At 58.7% G+C, this 18,935-nt stretch overlaps 1 protein-coding gene across 3 annotated transcripts; it reads right to left on the bottom strand.

Moving 5' to 3' along the window:
- Positions 1-379: 379 nt before the first annotated feature.
- SPRY3 (sprouty RTK signaling antagonist 3) lies at positions 380-12,539 on the bottom strand. Of its 3 annotated transcripts, none has more exons than XM_074551280.1 (2): positions 12,399-12,539; positions 380-7,040 (listed from the first exon to the last, which is right to left on the bottom strand). In XM_074551280.1, the coding sequence occupies exon 2, from the start codon at positions 6,991-6,993 to the stop codon at positions 6,076-6,078; it is 918 nt and encodes a 305-aa protein (XP_074407381.1). In that variant the 5' UTR covers positions 6,994-7,040; positions 12,399-12,539; the 3' UTR covers positions 380-6,075. The 3 variants fall into 3 exon arrangements, with proteins under 3 accessions (XP_074407381.1, XP_074407380.1, XP_074407382.1); XM_074551279.1 differs by lacking the exon at positions 12,399-12,539 and adding an exon at positions 10,505-10,834; XM_074551281.1 differs by lacking the exon at positions 12,399-12,539 and adding an exon at positions 7,128-7,237.
- Positions 12,540-18,935: the final 6,396 nt, after the last annotated feature.

Here is an 18,935-nt window from a genome sequence, read left to right as displayed (position 1 = left end):
CAGCTCCTCCTGCAGAGCACACCCATGGCCCTGTGGCATCACCCCCTCTCCTCTGGCACTGGGAGAGGCTCTGGGAGCACGTTGGGATCTCTGAGGGGTGACTGAAAGCCCCAAGCACTCAGGAATTCCTTACCTAAGCCTCCCCTTCTTTGCTCCTGCCCTTTGCCACCTGAGCCAGCCCTTCCTCAGGGACCTGGGGCAGATCCAGCAGGGAAGCCCACGCTGTATTTTGGAGGTCTGAGCATCAGAAGGCTCCCTGGGCAGACCTCACAGAGGCCAGGATGATCCCCCCAGTTCTCAGCCCCTGCCCAGCCATCCGGCACCCCAGGCAAAGCCTGAGCCATGCCCCGGGCACCATGGAGACAAGAACAAGACCACGTTCAAAATTAATATATATTTTTATTGAATAGTTGCTCTAAGTGGGCTTGTGAAGCCACCCATAGAATCACTTCTTTCACCTCAGCAGTGGTTCTGTAACAGTTATCAGCTTTGCAAGAGAAGGAAACCAAACAGAAGAGGGTGCAGTAAAATAAATAGGTTTTTTTTCTTATCTTTAAAATAAACTTTTCAAATAAATACTTTGGTTTTTTTAATTTTTTCCCCTTAAAAGGTACAAGAGTATTGTCAAAAAAACCAGCCATCAGGTTATAAACATATATTATACCTTGAAGAAAGGAACTGGAATGGAGAGAGCAGGGGAGGGATCTTTACAGGCTGTACAGAAGGGCTTTGTACCCAGAAACTCGGGATGGGAGCCTTGGAATCCTGGGCCTGTCCTGGGGAGCCCAGGGGGATCTTCCAAGGAGAGCTTTGTGCTGAGGACACCAGGGCAGGAGGAGGATGAGGAGCTGCTGCCAGGAGAGCATCCCAATGGAAAGGGGGAAAGAGGCAAGGTGGGGGACAGGCGTGACCTTGGGGTGACCTTGGCACAGAGGTGGGAGCTCCCTCCTTGTCCCAAGCCCAGCTCTGGGGTGGGATTGGTCCTGCCTGTGTGAAGCCATTTGGGCACAGCAGGAGAGGGACCAGAGCCTCCCTCAATCATTCCCGGTGCCCTGGAGGGCTGTGAGCCCTTTCCATCCATCCATCCATCCATCCATCCATCCATCCATCCATCCATCCATCCATCCATCCATCCACCCAAACCCCTCCTGCCTGCAGTGCCCCTCACAGGAACCCCAGCATTGTGTCCTCAGGGGATATTTCTGCAACACCACCCCAAGCAGGAGAACAGATCCCAGCCCCACTCCCAGTGTGACTCCAGGAGGGCTGGCAAGAGACTCAGGTGTTCATGGGGAAATACCCAAAGCCAGCTGAGCCCAGGAGGCCCCAGCTCAGAGTGGTTTGAGCCAAGTGGATCATGAGCATCCCATGGACTCCATTGGTTCCTGGGAGGAGCCAAGCCTGAACTGGATCCTGTCAAAGACCAAGAGTGAGCTTCAGGCTGGGGCTCAGCGCTTATCACATCCCTTCATTTGACCTCCAGGGTCTGAGCACTCCCAGCTTTCTCCAGCCTTGGAACAGCCCAGGAAGGAGTGACAGCAGTGGTGCTGGGAGCAGGAGTTGAGGGCACAGAGGGCTCCTTTCCTGTGCCAATACCACAGCAGCTCCCCTCAAACCTGGCTCATCCCTCTCTACCACACTCCAGAGCCGTTCCTAATCTCTGATCCCAGGCTTTGGCATCTTTTGGTCAATGGCATTTGTCCTCCCTCCATCAGGACTCACCCCTGGGGATGGGCAGGAGTGAACTCAGTGGGATTTTATGGGAATCTGTGGGTCACAAAGAGCTTCCCCTGCTTTTTGAGGCACTGATGTTTCTCAAGGGTGAGTGGACAGCAGCCCAAGGGCCTCTTTGGCCTTTCCACCAGGAGTGGCGGGGGTGGGATGGGAGGGACACTCCAGCCTGGTCCCCACAACCCCTCCCCACCTTTGCTGAGACTGATTTGCCAGTGGGGAAAAGGGGGAGTGGGACCAAGGGAAGCCTTGGAGGAAGCAAAAAGCATCAGAGGTTCTTGCTTGGATGGAGCTTTGGACTCCTGGGTGGGAGAAGGAGGCTCTGGACAGGAAGCAGAGCAGGGGGAGCTCAGGTCCTCCTCAGCAGCTCCTGCTTCCTGCTCCTTTGGCACCTGAATCTCTTTCCCTGCTCCAATCTGCCCCAGCCCTGCAAAGGGGGCAAACGTTCCCTGGCAAAAGGAAGAGAACCGCCCAGGAACGCTCCCTCACAATGGGGATCCATCTCTGCGGGAGAGCAGAGGGCTCCACATGTGACAATTCCAAAGAAAACCAAGAGAGACACGTCAGGACAGAGAGAAACCCAAGTGCTGGGACAGGCAGCTGCAGACAAACACCCTGAGCAGATGGGATCTGACTCACGGAGGGTGGGGCAGGAAAGGGGCTCCCAACCCCAACCAGGGCCCTCTCCGTGGGCAAACCCAACAGCCTGGCTGCCGAGCTGGGGATGGAGCACGATGGATCTGGTCAGAGCAGGTTGGGAAAGCTCAGGGAAAGAATCTGAGGCTGCCCACAGCCTTTCCCATCACCAACGAGCTCGGTGAACAGGAGCTTTGGGCAGCTTTTGGTGCTTCCCAGCCTCACCTCCCTGCTGACAGCAAGGAGGGAAATGTGCTGAGGAGCCCCAGCTGGAGCGGGCAGCAGGAATGCCAGCAAAGCCATCTGCCCCATGAGCAGGGCAGAGAGCAGCAAGCTGAACTGCTCCAGCCCCTGCAGGTCCTGGATGTGACTTTGGTGTCTGCCCTTGGTGAAAACAAAGCCCTGCTCTGGTCCCACAGCCCTCGGTGCCAGCTGGGGCTCCCGTCCTCTCCATTCCCTAGAACCATGGAATCAGTCCTGTGGAAAAGTCCTCTAAGATCACTGAGTCCAAACATTAACCCAGTACTGTGAGCCATCACCAAACCATGTCCACAGCTTTTAAATCCCTCCCTTTCTACATGTCCAGTATTTCATTAAATGTCTCCCCGAGATTTGCCATCTCACAGAGAGGAGCCCTGGCTGTGCTCCTCAGCCCTCTCCAGGCTGTGGCACCATTCCCTGCTAGGAAGGGTTGCCCCTGCACTGACCCAGAAAGAGCCCATTAGGTGGAGGCTCCTGGCAGCCCTGGCCTCCCCCCAGCTCCTGAAGGTAACTGTGCTGCTGCTGTGTGCCAGCAGAGCTCTGGGAGCTGATCACGGGCAGCCTCCCCTCATCCCCCAGCTCCAGCACCTGGGGGAGGTCACCCCGCGCTCGCATGACTTGGGAGGCCGTGAAAATGATGAAGCTTCACATGTTGAGTCATTCCACCATCAGGAGAGGAAGCAATGAATTGCAAAGATACAGAGGTGGTAACTAAATTTACAAGTGGGATCTGTTTAAAAAGGAGGAGGAAAAAAAATCAAAGTAGAGCAAGTTGGAAAATTCTGTTCATTAGTTTTCTTTAAAAAGTTTCAATGAACTGTTTCTCATTCTCATTCAAGGGAGACAGTTCCTCCAACCCACAGGGAAAAAGGGACCTTTTCTCCCTAAAAATGCTCTCTGGTTTTTATGAAGCAGGAGTTTAATCAGCACCAATAGAAGAGTGAACTGAGCCTTCCAAAGGAAGGAGACTCTGGGAGGAAGTGTCTCCCCACAACATCACTTGGAAGTAGGGAGCCAAGCAATTATTGGCATAAGGATAAATGTATTAGCAATGCAGTTTATATTTGCTGCCACAGGAATGATCTTAGAGGGGTTCACACACCTACAGGGCATCCTCTGAGAAGGTCATGGCTTTAAAATCCAAATGATTCCAGAGCCCAGGCTGACCTCAGGGATGGACCATGCCCAGATGGGGCTCTGTCCCTTCCTAATGCCAGGAGATCCCTCTGCATGATGCCAGAGCATCATCCCGAGACACCCACAGATCCTTCCACATCCCCCCTCGGGCTCTGGGAGAAATCAGGGAGAGGATTTCACTCACGTCCATCACATCCTCCAGCACAAACCTCCCACCAGGCATGGGACTCATCCCCCCTTCCCCATGGAGCCTGGAGTTCAATGTTTGGGTGCCATTTGAGTCAGGGGAGCTGGGCACAGCCAGTACAGGATTTGATGAATAATGCTTCCAAGCGGGATGAATCACTCCCTGGAACCACTTCTCCCCGCAACAGAGGGAGCTTGGATCCATGGTGATTTTTAGAAAGTGAATGGATGGAAAGAGGAGTCCCACGATGAGGTTCCACTCCTGCCTCCCCTCTCAGCCAGCACTGAATCCCACCCTCCCTGCAGAGCAGACCCCCAGACAATCTGTACACCTCCGTTTCCCCCACTCCCGACAACCTGGGAACCAAGGGTCTGGGATTAGCAATAAACTGACTGGGAAATCATCTTTTCCAGCCTGTGCAAGTGCACCAGGAAGCCAAACCTTGTACCTGGCACCGTTCACAGCAGTATCATGAATATTATTAGTAATAGACCTACCCATCCTAACGTTATATTTATATCTACAAAAATAGATCCACAGAACTCTACGGAAAGAGGCGGCTGGGAGGAGGCGGCGGACGGGCCCTGGGAGCTGCGGCTTGGAGAAGCCAAGGGATGTGTTGCATATATTCCTCCAGGAGCACCATTCCCTCCTCTCGCACTCAAACACCTGGGAAGGGGGACAGGCAGGCAGAGCCGAGCTCCAGGACGCCATCCCGGCTCCAAACTCCCCCAAATGATGCCAGCGGGGTCACAACCAGGAGCTGGCACTGCACAGACATGGGGCTGAGCCCAGGAGCACCTGGAGTCCCCCAGCCACAGCAACCAGTTGGGGTTATCATCATCCCAGCAGGAAACACAGAGCCCTGACTCGGATTGCAGCGTCCTCTGCTCTGCAGATGGCTCCAGGTCAGGCCCAGGTCTGGCCCCAGATCTGATCCCAGGTCTGGCTCCAGCCCCGTTCCCAGCTGTCAGCAAGTGGCAGAACCCCCTCAGCGAGGTGAGGACTCAAAGGAAACTTGGCAGGGAGGGAAGGTCGGGCTCCCCAGCTTTGACACCCCCTCCTGCTCTCTGTGTCCTCCAGCCCAAGGCAAGGTGACAGAAGCCCTGCTGGGGAGTCCCCGGAGCGGTGGCTGCTCACAGTTGGCTTTGCTGTAGTTTTTTAAAGTGAATTCAGTGCTGGTGGAAGGTACCAGATCGGGGTTCGAGCACGGAGCTGGTGCCTGTGGCATCTGCGGGGTGGTGGGATGGAGCCAGGCGGCAGCTCCCACCTCAGGCAGCCCTCCAAGGCCTGGAGAAATGAATGGCAATTTCCAAGCAGCTCCTTGTTCTCAGCCAAATCCCAGAGGGGACCTTTCCCTTGCTGCAGTCGGGCAGGAGAGAGTGGGCTGGGCTGCCTCCGATAGCTCCTTCCCCTGCCAGAAGGTTTCTAAAGCTTCCCACACCTTCTCTTCCTCTTTGAGATAGAAAAACACGGTGCCACCTCATTCTGGAGCTCGCTCACTTCTCCCAGCAGCTTCCCAGCCTGGAGGGAAGCCACTGCCACTGGTGAGAGCCCTTGGCACCCCAGCCCCTCAGGGAAAGGGACCTGTGGCCAGCTGAGGGGCGAAAGGCCACCCACAGAAAGTGCAGGAGAGGGAGAAAGGGTGGGAGAGGGGTCTGGCTCCCGAGGGACTCTGGCACAGGGACGCACTGACCTGTCTCCTCCCCCACAGATAAGGACCACACTGTGGGGCACCTCCTAAAACTATGGAGAGCAGAGCCCTGAGGGGCCCAAGGTACCCCTGCCATGGGCACAGAGCCCAAGGACCCTCTGGGTCACCTTTCCCTGTGGGACACAGCCAGGGAGGGCACCCTCAGCTTGCTCTGCCTCTCCTGTCCCTCTCCTGTATGTGCAAAACCACTGGCACGCCCCAGCTCAGTGGCAGCTCCCCCGGCCACCCAGCCAGGGCGTCCCAAAGCCTGGGGATCCCCCAGGTCACCCGTCTGGATCCTGGAAGGTGATGGTGGGGAGGGGGGGGCACCGCAGAGCAGAGGGAGCCGAGGCAGGAGCGGGGTGGAGGAGAGAAGAGGAGGAGGAGGGGGAGGAAGAGGAGCAAAGCCCGCTTCTCCTCCTCGGGAGGGTCATACCGGCTTGTCCAGCGTTTTGGGGAAAGGCGTGCCGCTGGCCGAGGAGATCTTTCTGCAGACCGTGTTGGTGTGGCTCTGGCAGCGGCAGCCGGGGCGTTTCAGGCCGTCATAGCCCCGCTGGCAAAGTTTGAGGCACCCCAGGGTGGGAAAGTAGCAGCAGAGGCAGGGCAAGAGGAGGGACAGGACGCTCATGGCAGCCCAGCGGGCGCAGCAGGAGCCCGGCCCGCAGGAGCAGGGGTCGTCGGCGCAGGTGTCCTCGTCGTCGGTGGAGCAGTGGTAGAAGAGCCCCTTGACGCAGCAGAGGCAGGTCCCGTAGTCGAGGAGGCTCTCGGCGGAGCAGAGGCAGCGCTGGTTGCAGAGCCAGCAGGAGGGCAGGCTGCGGGCGGCCGTGCAGCGCGGGCAGCGGCAGCGCCCGCACGCCTCGCACAGCACCAGGTGCGCCCCGTGCCCCGCCGCCGGCTCCGCGCCCTTCCGCGGCGACTCCTCGGCCTTCAGCTCAGCCCCGCGCGGCTGCGTCCGCACCAGAGAGTGCCCGGAGTGCGACGGCGTCAGGCTGCTCAGCAGGCGCTGCTCCGAGGCCGTGGTGCTCTGCGACACCGAGCTGGCAGTGCTCGAGTGGCTCAGGTGCGGCTGCAGCGGCGGCACCTGGTGCTGCTGGCTGTGGCTGCGGTGCAGGTCCTGGAAGGTGGAAGACGCCAGGCGGTCCTGGGACCACTCCTGCTTGTGCGAGGGCTGCGACAGCGAGGGGTTGGAGCGGGCTTGCTGGAAGCACGCCGCCGGTCTCTCCACGTAGTTGTTGCTGGCACGGATGGAGCGGATTTGGTCGATGGACAGCACCTGCTGGAAGTCCTCGGCGGGTGGGTCCATGGTCTCGTCACAGCTGAGTTCAGCCACGCTGGAAGAGAGCTGCATCTCCAGGAGCCGGGAGACCCTGCGGCATCAGGGCACATCTAAAGATCCTAAAGGATGGGGCAGGAAGAGAGAAAACATCCCTGTTACGTCCATCCAAATCACTGAATCACAGACTGCTTTGGAACAGAAGGGACCTCGAAGCTCATCTCATTCCAGCGCCTCTCCACGGGCAGGGACACCTTCCACTAGAGCAAAGCAGGACACAAAGGCTGCCTGGAGAACTCCAAATGAAAGAATTTCCAGCAATCAGACCCAGAGTAGTTTTGTGCCTGGGAACACTTAGGCTGGACAAATCCCAAAGGAAGGGCTGTCGGATCTGCCCCTCGACCCTGACGGGCACAGCCTCTCTCCATGCTTTTGAGCCTCTTGTGTCCTTCCAGAGGATTTCCCACCCCTCACCAGCACCTCCTTCTCCTTCCCCAGGGACCTGTGCTGGCCCTCTCTGGAGGAGGGGAAATGGGAAGCAGTGACTGATCCAGAGGCATGACAGAGCTGGGAACAGCATCTCCCTCAGAGCAGGGGCTCTCTCTGCTCTGGAGACTCCCAGCACACCCTGAGCAGCCTCCTGCTCCCATTCCCTGCACACACTGGGGGCACTGGGATGGGGAATCTGAGCACAGGTTCTCTAACTATAGGCAGCAGCAGTGACAAATTAGAGTCACTGAATCAGTGAAGTTGGAAAAGCCCTCTAAGACCAACCATCAACGCAGCACCATGTTCACCACTGAACCATGTCCTCAAGACCCACATCCACACTTTTTTTTAACACTTCCAGGGATGAAATTGAGCCCTATGTTTGGCCAAGGACAGGACTATCCCACAGACTCCAAGTCCCGGTGGATTGCAGCATCCCACTACCCCATCCCCAGCCCAGGAGCCAATTTGCCCCCATCAGGAGCATTGGGAAGGGCAGGTTTCCCTTCAAACCCGGCACAGACACCAAGAAAGGCAGCCTTGGCACAGGCAAGCCCTGTGGTGCCCCTCACACCACCCTGCTGTGCCCTTTGCCGTTGTTTTCAGGACGTGGCCCTTCCTGGTGGCAGTGCTGGCAGCAGAACCCGCCGTGCCCAGGAGCAGCAGCACTGCTGAGGGCCGTGGCACGGGGCAGGGAGACTCCATGTGCCACCACTGCCCTTCCTGGCAAGCTTGGCCCCATGGCAGCAGCTCCATCTCCAAACCTTCATCTGCCAGGGAAACCCTCGGTGGGGGCTGGGAGAGGAGAGGGGACGGAGCAGCGGGCACAGGAGCCACAGGAGGGAGGGAGACACAAAGCTCCCGCTCTGGACATCGGCACACGGAGCTGCCAGGAGTGCCCAGAGGACAGACAGACATCGCCCACTGCATGCCAGAGCCCATCTCGTCCAGCCCAGATGTCCCTGTGGGATCCGTGCTGCCCGTGCACAGCCACCTTCCCCGGCACAGAGGGGACAGCTCACAGAGTGACCCCCTGTGTCACGGACACTGCCGGGCCCGCAGGAAGGCACCGATCCGGAGGGAGATCCTGCCCGCGCTGCCTACAGAAAGGGGCGGCCGCTGCTTTCAAGTAGGTGAAGGGGCCACAGGTAGAATCTGCTCATGCAGCAGAGAGAGGCAGAGGGAAGATTGATTTTCATTAGCTAGGCTGACCTTGAGGAGCAGGGAAAAGCAAAGGCAACTTACTTTGACTGTTCAAACAAGATCTCGTCCCTCCCATCCCCCTCTCTGGAAAGAAAAGGAAACTGATCTGCTCAGATTTGGGGTTTTCCCTCCTCCATGCAATTCCCCGTGTGGGAAAATGCAGACAGTGAGGAGTCGCTCACCCAGGACACCCACAGGTGATTTGGGAACCTTTTTCTTTCACAGCAGTGCCAAGGGGAGCTAGGAGGGCATGGCTGACTCGGGGAAGGTTCGTGAGATGGGAAGAGGAAAGAGGCAAAGCTCTTGTGGCTGTCACCTGCTGTCACCAAGCTCCTCACCAAAGCCCAGGCTGGGGATGTGAAGCCCCAGCACCCCCTGAAGAGGGAGGGCCCACCTCAGCCTGCAACTGGGACTGAGCACAGAGGAGCAGGGAGCAGCCTCGGAGCATCCCCACACCCTCATGACCCAGATCCTGTCGGGACGGGATCATTCAGAGAACGATGCTGATTCCACCTGGGAGCAGCTGCTCACACCGGGTGTCCATCCCCACTCACCTGGCCTCAGCACTTGGCCATTCAGATTTGGCCACTGAGATGAGCCCTGTGAGGGTCCTGGGGGCTTCCAACCATGGGGAGAGACCCCACAGAGGGTCCTGCAGCCACAGAGCCAGTGGGGCTGCTGGCTCAACACAGGCAGCCCAAATCCTCTGAGCACCTGCAGCTCAAGAGGCGTGAGGAGACCCCTGAGCCAGGCTGGGGCAGGAGGAACAGCGTGAGGAGGAACCGAGCCCGGGGGACACGGCCAGGGAGGAGCTGGCCATCGGCTGTGCCGGACACTCCAGATCTGGGGGCAGGGCTCAGACACAGCATCTTGAAAAAGACAGACCTTGGGAGACCCCCAACACTGGACCAGGGCCCAAATGCCCCCAGGACTGTGATTGCAAGGTGCAGGGATCAGAGAGGGACCTAGGCTCACTGACTGGGGGGATGTAAACGTCCCTGTGGGAACGAAGGGGAGCTGAAGAGAACATCTGTGGGTCCTGCAGAGGGACTGAATGACTGGAGCTGGGACCCTGCTGATTCCTTCTCCCCCACCCCCGAACAGCCCAGTGCCCCCCACTCCCTCCCTGCTCCAGCCTGATCCCAGGGCTGCAATCAGTCCATACCACAGCCCCACTGAGCCGGGCAATCCCGGAGCCCTGCTGCACCCCTCCCTGCCTACCTGCCTGCCTGGGGGACCCGGGGCAGCGTCCCCCAGCCTCCTCCTCCTCCTCCTCACACCCTGCCTGCCAGGCGGGCATGCCAGCCCCGGAAACCGGGCCAGCTTTATGGCCACCACCAGCCTCAAACATATAAAGTTCGTGTGATAATGGGCCAGAGGAAGGATCGTAAAAGCAAATGATTTACAGGCTGGAGGTGGCTGCGAGCCGGGGGCAAGCGGCTCAGGGCGCCAGGTGGGAGCAAAGGGACTCCCTCGCCGTGTCGGGGTGCTGCGGGGTGCAGCGGGGCGCTGGGGGAGGCTGAGCCCCCGGTCCCGCTCAGCGCGCAGCCCACGCGGGGCTCGCAGCCCCTCCACGCACACGCAGCCCTCGTGTCCCGGGACTCCCGGGCACCGCCGCGCCCGCCGCCCGCTCTCAGTGTGCGGGGCACTCTCAGCACAGCCCACGCGTGACTCGGACCCACAGGCGGCCCCAGCCCCACCGCGCGCACCCCACGCGTGTGCAGGACCCCAATCCCCCCGCACGGAACCGCAGCTCCCTCGCACAGCCCGTGCGCACCCAGGCACCCGCGTCCCTTCAGCAGCGGCTCACGAGTGCCCAGGAGCCCTCCCGCTCGGCCCACGCGTGTCCCCCGCCGCGCCCCGCAGCCCACGCGTGTACGCGCCGGGGACTCACCCAGCAGCCGCCGCCGGTCCATCGGCCCGCGGAGCCCGAGCGCGGCGGGGGCAGCCCCGGGGCGGAGCGGGGCAGCCCCGGCCCCGCAGCCGAGCCCCGCGCCGCGGGCAGCGGGAGCGGCGGGGGGGCCCCGCGCTCGGTGGGAACGGGAGGCTGGGCGGAGGGAGGAGGAGGAGGAGGAGGGATGGAGGGAGGAGGGAGGGACCTGGCGCTGCCCGGGAGCATCGCGCTCCCCCTCGCTCTGCGCTGCCTTCCCGGAGCTCTTAACGCTTTACCCAAGTGGCGTCATCCCTCTGAAATGGACTCGGCCCATTAGCGGCTCCGCAGAGCCCCGCAGCGCTCCCCAGGCGCCGCTGCCGCCCAGCCCCGCCGCGGGATGCTCAGCGCTCTTTAAACGTTTCCGTCTGCCCCGGGCTCCGCGTTCCTCCCTGCGCCCCCCGGGACGGCCCTGCCGCGCCCCGGGCCGGTGTCCCCCTGTGCCCACCGGGACTGCGCCCCTGGGGACACAGCAGCGTCGCGGGATGGGTCGGGGTCAGTGTGACACCGCGGGCAGGTCCTGTCGGGCTGGGCCGCAAAGGGGACGGCAGCGACTCAGGATCCATCACCTTGGGTTTGATCCATAAATGGCCGTGAAACGGCTCAGTCACCTCACAGAAGCATGGAAAAGGTGGGAAAAGACCTCTGAGGTCATCGAGTCCAACCTTCTCCCGGCTCACCTCTGCCCAGGAGGCCCCCGGGACAGCCCAGGTGCCTCCAGCTCCAACACTTCCCAAAATCCCAAAGCCACACCTGGATGAGCCCTGCAGAGACACACTCGGCAGAGAGGCTGGGAGCAGCTTTTCCATCCTGAGACACACAGAACCAGCCCACACACATCCCACTCTCCCAGAAACAAAAAGGTCCAAGCAGGACCTGGACCTTCCATTCCAGAGGTTTTCCCAAGTCACTGCACGCTTTTCCTATGTCCCTTGCTTTCCTGCTTTCGTGCCTGTGGCTCGGGAGCACCAGGGGTCCTTGTGACACCCCTCACCCCCATTTATAGTAAAGTAGACCTGGCTTGACAGTCCCAGAGACACAAGGCCACCCTGATGACACTGAGCATCACCTGTGGGCCCCAGCCAAGCCCCCATCCTCCCTGCATTCCCCTCAACACTTCCAGGGTAGTCACCCCTTCTCTCTGGGATGCTCACCAGATGAGCAAAGTGACAGCCCCGGCTCGCAGACGGCTCAGAATCCATCTCAGACATGTGAAGATGAAACCACCAAGCCCTCAGCCCCCCCAGACAAGCCCAGCATCACGGGACTTCCTCGGGGTGGGCAGGTCCCCAGGCTGGATGGCAAACACGGGGTCTGAGTGTGTGAGAGCAGCATGGGGACAGAGGGGAAGAGAAGGACCTGGAATAAGAGTGATAAATCCAGCTCTGCTGCTTGTGGCAGTAACAGATGAGGACAAACTGGGGTGGTCCCACAGACCTCAGGGGCTCCCTCCCAGCTGCTGCCAGCAGAAGCACTGGAATCCCCCCAGCTTGGGCCAGAGACTCCATTCTCCCACACAGTGCCCAGCAGAGCCCTTGCAGTCTCACTTTTAGGTATTTCTAGGCTGAGGGTTTCTCCATCTCCATGGGATCCCACTGGGGACGCTCCTCCAGGAGTTTCTCCAAGAAGAACGAGTCCCTGACAGCATCCCTCAGCCTCGGCTCCAGCTCAGAGCCTTCAGCCTGAACCCCTCTGCTCCCACCGGCCCCTCCTCTTCTCCCCATCGCCCTCAGTTCCGTCTTTAAAGGCACAGAAAGGATCAGCGCTGCCCGATTCCCAGCCAGCTGGCTGAGAGCACCTGACTCCGGGGAGCACGTGTGCTGTCCTCCCTCTCTCCCAGCCCCAATCTCACTCCCACCTTGAGGTGCCGGTGATTCAGGCTTCCCTCGCTGGCTCGCAGCATCCCAGCGCAGCCCGCGTCGTGCTCCGCCGGCGCCGCTTTATTCCTCGCTGGCTGCCGAGGGAGGGCCGAGCAGGCATGAATGCAGAGCTCCCGGGAGGAGTGGGAGGGTGGGAAGCGCAGGGAGAGCGGCAGCCTCCCGGTGAGTTATTGACCACAGCACCGCTGGAGAGGAGGGCTGGGAACTCCAGGGCACTTGCAAGGCAGGAAAGTTTGGAGCCTCCCCCAAAGGAAGGATCTGGGATGGAGTCCCCCCTCCTCAGGAGGGGTTTTGGCTGTTGGGAGAGAGATGTGGATCTCCCTGATGAGCCATGGCAGAGGAAGGTGTGAGATCTCTGCAGCTTCCTGGCCACCTCTCCCCGTGTGGGGGGTGTGGAGCAGGGACTGAGCCCCCTTCCCACAGCCCCCTCTGTGCCCCACTGCCCACCCCAGCTCCTCAGCTCATCCCTGGGACTGGTCCCACTCCTCATCCCAGTGGAAATCCACCACCTTGAACACCACTGGGGTCCTGCCCAAAGGATGGGGAGAAGCAGCTCCTGGGTGTCTCATTTCTGTTGCATGTCCTGAGTGCAGCTGAGAGCACCAAGATGATCAAGGTGGACATCCTGGGTTTCCAGCTCCAGCTGAGCCTGCTGGGAACAACAGGGCCCCAGCTCCTGTTGCAGACCCCTGCATTTGGAGAACCCCCATCCCCACCAATCTTCACAGATTATGAGCAATTTCTCCCTGCTTTGCTCTTCCCATCATCCCAAACTCCCCCAAAACCATTGGGAGTCACTCGCTTTTATTTCCCTTCCCAAAAAGTGTTTCTTTACATCCACACCTTGGTCACAAATCCCAAGGAGCTCAGTCTGAAGCTTGGAGAGCTTAGTTGGGATTTTAAAACAATCAAGAGAGCTCAGCACCGTTTTCCACACAGATTTTCCAGCTCCAGGCCTGGCTGTGCCCACAGTCAGACAATTCACCGCCAGGAATCAGCCCTGGATTGGGCAGGAGAGCAGGATATCCCAGAGCAAGGCTGAAGCTGCCTGGTCTCTCCTGCTGCTGTTTGCCAAGATCAGGCTCAGGGGGAGGGTAATTCACCTCCAGATAGAGATGATGCAGGGGAGGGAGGAAAAAAAAAAAAAAAAAAGAGAGGAGAAAGAGAACACGCGATTCCCCTGATTCAATCAGCCAGAAACAAGGAGGTGCTGGTGCCCTCTAATTTGGAGATTCACAGATTTTAGGGCCAGAAGGGACCATGATGCTCATCTAGCCTGACAGTCTGTATTATGTAAAAGCCACTTGAAGCCAGACAGTGCCACGAGCTTTTCAGAAGCAACAGCCAGCACTGGGGAACTTATTAAAGGGCTGTGACTCTCCCGAGGTGGGGACATGTGGCTCCCAGCACGCTGGGAGAGGAGGAGGCCAGGTACACCCACCCGGCTGGGCTTGGGCTGAACAGATGGCAGTGCTGGGGGAGAGGAAACATCATTTCCCTTCCCTGTCATGCAGCTCCTTCTAGCAGAAAGAGGGATAAGCAAGGAAAAAAACAACCCCTTCCTTGTGTTCTTCTTTTGAGGGTTTCCTAGTCCCTGGAAAGAAAAGAGGGATGCTGGCCCTGAGATGTTTTGTGCCCCCTTTGGGGTCAAACCCCACTGTTTGCAGCGTGGCCATGGGAGCTGAGCCTGCCTCTCTGGGAGCCAGATCCGGAGCTCCGAGCTCAGCCTGCAGCAGCCGGAGGTGTAGTCATTGACTGCAATGAGAGTTTCCCTCTGAAGATGGAGCCAGGCAGCATAAAACATCAATAAAGCGCTCAGAATGCGTCCCTTAATGAGCTGAGATTGTAACACGCTGCCAGAGCCTGCCAGAGCTGCCCATTCTGCCGGGAGAGAGGAGCAGATTCTGCTGGGGAAGTGTTAAGTGGGTCCTGCTGACTCATTGATGCAGATGGTTCCGGCCCCGCGCCGAGCAGGAGCAGCAGCGTCTCCAGGGGCTCTCCAGCGCCCGAGTGAGCCGGGATCGGGATCTGTCACCTCCCCCGGCTGGAGGGGACAGCGGGACAGGGCAGCGATTCCCGTGGCGTGGCTCCCCAGGTCCCGCTGTGCACAGCGAGTGCTGGCTGTCCCTGTGCATCGTCAGCGTGAGGGTGGGCAGGCCCTGGCACGGGTGCCCAGAGCAGCTGGGGCTGCCCCTGGATCTCTGGCAGTGCCCAAGGCCACCTTGGACAGGGCTGGGAGCAGCCTGGGACAGTGGAAGGTGTCCCTGAAGAGGATAGAAACTAAAGGATTTTTAATGTGCCTGCCAACCCAAATCATTCCATGGTTCCGTGATCCGTGGGCTCCCCACCCTTCCACAGCAGCTCTCCTTCCACAAGACACGTTTGTCCTGATGAGGTCCCTGCCCGAAGGCACATTCCCCTCCCAATAGAGAACACAGACTGACTCCAGCAGTGTGGGCTCCAAAGGTGAGGTCCCCACCTGAGCTCCTGGGAAATGTGAGCAGGGTGGGTGAGGAGACACTGGGTTACAAAGGGATGTGCAATACAGGCATTTCCCTGCTGGGAAATTGCTAACTCCATCTTCTGGGAAGTGTCCAGACACTGTTGTGCCTGTGGTACAGCTGTGGAGCTGGATTCTGCCCAAACCCCACTGCTACATCCCTGTTGGGGGGAATCAAGTGACAAAGGACTTGCACCCTCCAGACTGTGAATGTCCCCTTGGAGCACTGGTTCCTTTGCCAAGTCACACCCTGCCTTTGCAAGACACGTTTCTCAGCCAACCTGAGCCTTTGTGGCACCTTCATCCCTGCCCTGATGGAGACGTGATGCTCCCATAGTGTCTTTTCTGTCCCAAGCCCTCAGGGCCCTCTCTCTCCTGGATTCTCTGCCCTGTGCTCCCCGTGATGCTCCTCAGGAGGCCCCTGATCATTGCTGGGAGCAGTCACCACCCAGTGTTCCAAGTCTCCTACAGGCTCTCCAGACTGAACTCCACTACAGGTACCACGTGCACCAGGTATCCCACATGTCCCAAATACTCCAAACATACCAGGTATCCACAAACTCCAGGGTTCCCACATTTACTAGGTACCCTACATGTCCCAAATGTCCCAGATGTACCTGGTATGTCACGTGTACCAGGTATCCCACAAGTACCAGGCATTCCCTGTACTACAGGTATCTCCTGTACCCCAGGTATCCCATATGTACCAGGTATCCCACATACACCAGGGATCCCATGTGTACCAGGTATCCCCTGTACTCCAGGTATCCCACATGTACCAGGTATCCCACATACACCAGGGATCCCACATGTACTAGGTGCCCTACACGTCCCAAATGTCCCAGATGTATCAGGTGTGCCATGTGTACCAGGTGTCCCACAAGCACCAGGTATTCCCTGTACTCCAGGTATACCACATACATCAGGTATCCCCTGTACTCCAGGTATCCCACAAGTACCAGGTATCCCCTGTATCCTAGGGTTTGCTTTCTGGAGGGGCATCCCTTGGAGATTCTCTCCCAAATTTGCCCTAAACCAGGACACCCTGTACTCTAGGTATCCCCTGTACTCCAGGTATCCCATATGTACCAGGTATCCCATGTACTCCAGGTATCCCCTGTACTCCAGGTATCCCATATGTACCAGGTATCCCCTGTACTCCAGGTATCCCACAAGTACCAGGTATCCCATGTGTACCACATATCCCAGAAGTACCAGATATCTCCTGTACTCCAGATATCCCATGTACTCCAGGTATCCCACATACACCAGGTATCCCCTGTACTCCAGCTATCCCATATGTACCAGGTATCCCACATACACCAGGGATCCCACATGTACTAGGTGCCCTACACGTCCCAAATGTCCCAGATGTATCAGGTGTGCCATGTGTACCAGGTATCCCCTGTAGTCCAGGTATCCCATTTACTCCAGGTATCCCCTGTATTCCAGGTATCCCATATGTACCAAGCATCCCATGTATTCCAGGTATCCCATATGTACCAGGTATCCCATATGTACCAGGTATCCAATGTGTACCAGGTATCCCATGTCTGCCAGGCCATCCCAAGTACACCAAGGATCCCATACACACCGGGATCCCTCCTGCTGGTGCTCCAGGCTGCTCAGCTCTCCCTAAACCAGCTGATCCATCCACACTGCAGCTCTCCCAACCCCTGCTCCCTCCCAAGCCTGCTCGGGATGCTGTCCCGAGCATCCTCCCTCACCTGGGCACCACCCTTCCCACTCCCACATCCCTTGGAGCAACCCCCCCTCCCCAGGGATGGATGGGAGGCAGCTCCCCCCAAATTCTGTGCCTGCAGCACTTCGAGTCCCCGTTTCAATGTCACTTTAACTCGGGCCCGCGTGTGCCGGGAGCAGGGCTCCGTATTAAATTGCCAAGCCGGTCACATGCTGCTGGGATTTGGCCGTAGCTAAGCAGCACCGCCCCCGCAGTCACTTTTTTGGCTGGTGACTCCTCTGCTCGGCGTAAGGCAGAGCCGGCAAAGAATAGGAGAAACCGGAGGGGGAAGGAAAAAAATTAAATAAATAAATAAGAGAAAACCAGGCGAGTCATTGTGAATGTCAGGAGCTCCTCGGCTGCGGGTGTGACAGCGATCCTCCCCCTCCAAATTCGCTCCGTGTGAGAGCCAAAGAGAGGATTTCATTAGGATCTGGTAGCAGGCTATTTTCAGAGCTGACATCCTACCCACGGCTAAAAATAGCCAGTCCCCTCCACGCAAACCACGGTTTCTGTTCTTTCAAACTTTAATAAACCCTGGTGAGGCTCAGACCTCCCCTTCTCCCCACACTTTGCTCCCTTCCTTGCTCCATTCCTTTCCATCATTCCTTGCCTTCCCTGTTCTCCACCACTCTTTTACCAGGTGTCCTCTTTCCTCCAGCCTGGTTGCTGGTACCAGAGTGGAGATGGAGCTGTCACCGTGGCAGGGCTGGGGTCACCTCCTTCCCAAAAGCACATCCTGCACCCAGCTCGGAGCTCTGGGAGGCCAGGCAGGCACAGAGGATGGAGCCCCATGAGATGCTGCCAGGCACTGGCAAGGAGCATCCCTCTGGAGCCTGGAGCATCTCTGTGGAGCCTCGAGCATCTCTGTGCAGCCTCGAGCACCCCTCTGGAGCCCAGGATGCTCCAGGGAGGGACCACCCGCTGCCCCAGGGAAGATGCTTGGTGCTTGATGCTCATGTGGAGCACCCGATTTGGTGCCTGATGCTCATGTAGAGATGATCCCAGGATCATTTCAGGATCATGGAAAGGATCCCAGGGCTCATGACTGGTCTGGGCTCAGGGACTCCCAGCATGAAATTGTCCCACCTGCAGAGAGCAGCTCCAGCACATGGCCACAGTCATTTCTAAGAGGGCTCTCCTGAAAACTCTGCCTATCCTAAAAGCCAGGTCCCAAAAACCCTGTCCTGCTGTCCCTCCCTCCCCAGGGCCCACAGAGCCACTGCAGCCACTGCTGCTGCTGCTGCCCCCTCCCTGAGGGGCTGCTCACAATTCCCTCCCTTCATTAGCACTGCCACCTCTGGGGCAGGTACAGGTATTTATAGCCAGCACCTACCCCCCACTCCCAGCTCTGCTACAGACAACACACATTGAAGTCTTTCCCAAGCTCTGCTTGACACCAGCCCAGCCTGGTGATTTAAAAACCCCACAGCTTGGAATAACCAACCTCTGCAGACACCTGCTGCACTCAGTGAATGCATCCTCCCTGTCACAGCCTCAAACGTCCCACCTCTCCCCGGTCCCAGTCCTAAACCTTTCACCCCTCTCAGGTCCAAACAAAGTATCTCATCTCTCCCTGGTCTCAGCCCCAAATCTCCCACCTTTCCCTGGCCCAAGCCCCAAATCTCCCATCTTCCCTTGGTCCCAGCCTCAAATCCCCCACCTCTCCCTGGTCCCAGACCCAAATCCTCCACTTCTCCCTGCAGCAGCGCCTCAGCAAAGGCTGTGGCCGGTTTGGCTCTGTTGGTCTCAGGCTGGAGCAGATTCATCAGGAGACACCTCCCCTGCTCATCCCATTTCCCCAAGCAGCAGGGACCAGATCCATACCCGCCAGCTCAGAGAGTGCCCGGGGAGCCTGGCATGCAGGACCCGGCAGGGCGGGTGGGCACAGCCTGGCACAGCGCGGGCACATGCAGGAGGATGGGGCCGGTGCCATGGGCTCATCCCGCGCTCCGCTCGCCTTCCCCTGCGCCGCGGCCCTCCGGACCCCTGGCCGCCGGCCAGCCAGCCATTTCCTGGTAATCTAATAGCTGCAGCAGATGAACTGAAAATGCATTTCCTGCCACCGTGCTGTAAAATTTTTATTAATGTAAGGAGAGAAGGCAGCGCTGGCTCCCAGCGCCCGGGGCTGTGGCGGGCGGAGGCCGGGGGGGCTCGGCGGGGCCGGGGGCTGCAGGGGCAGCAGCGGTGCCCCAGTGATGCTGTGGGAACGTGGGCAAACAGGGAAACTGAGGCACGGGCAAGGGAAGTGCCTTGTGTGCAGGTAAAATGGGG

Source organism: Zonotrichia albicollis, chromosome 14, assembly GCF_047830755.1.
Source record: "Zonotrichia albicollis isolate bZonAlb1 chromosome 14, bZonAlb1.hap1, whole genome shotgun sequence".
Lineage (NCBI taxonomy): Eukaryota > Metazoa > Chordata > Aves > Passeriformes > Passerellidae > Zonotrichia > Zonotrichia albicollis.
This window is presented reverse-complemented; position numbering and strand designations above follow the sequence as displayed.

Excerpts from the sequence above, each read along its gene's own strand:
- SPRY3 (XM_074551280.1), bottom strand. The coding sequence starts at position 6,993 with ATGCAGCTCTCTTCCAGCGTGGCTGAACTCAGCTGTGACGAGACCATG.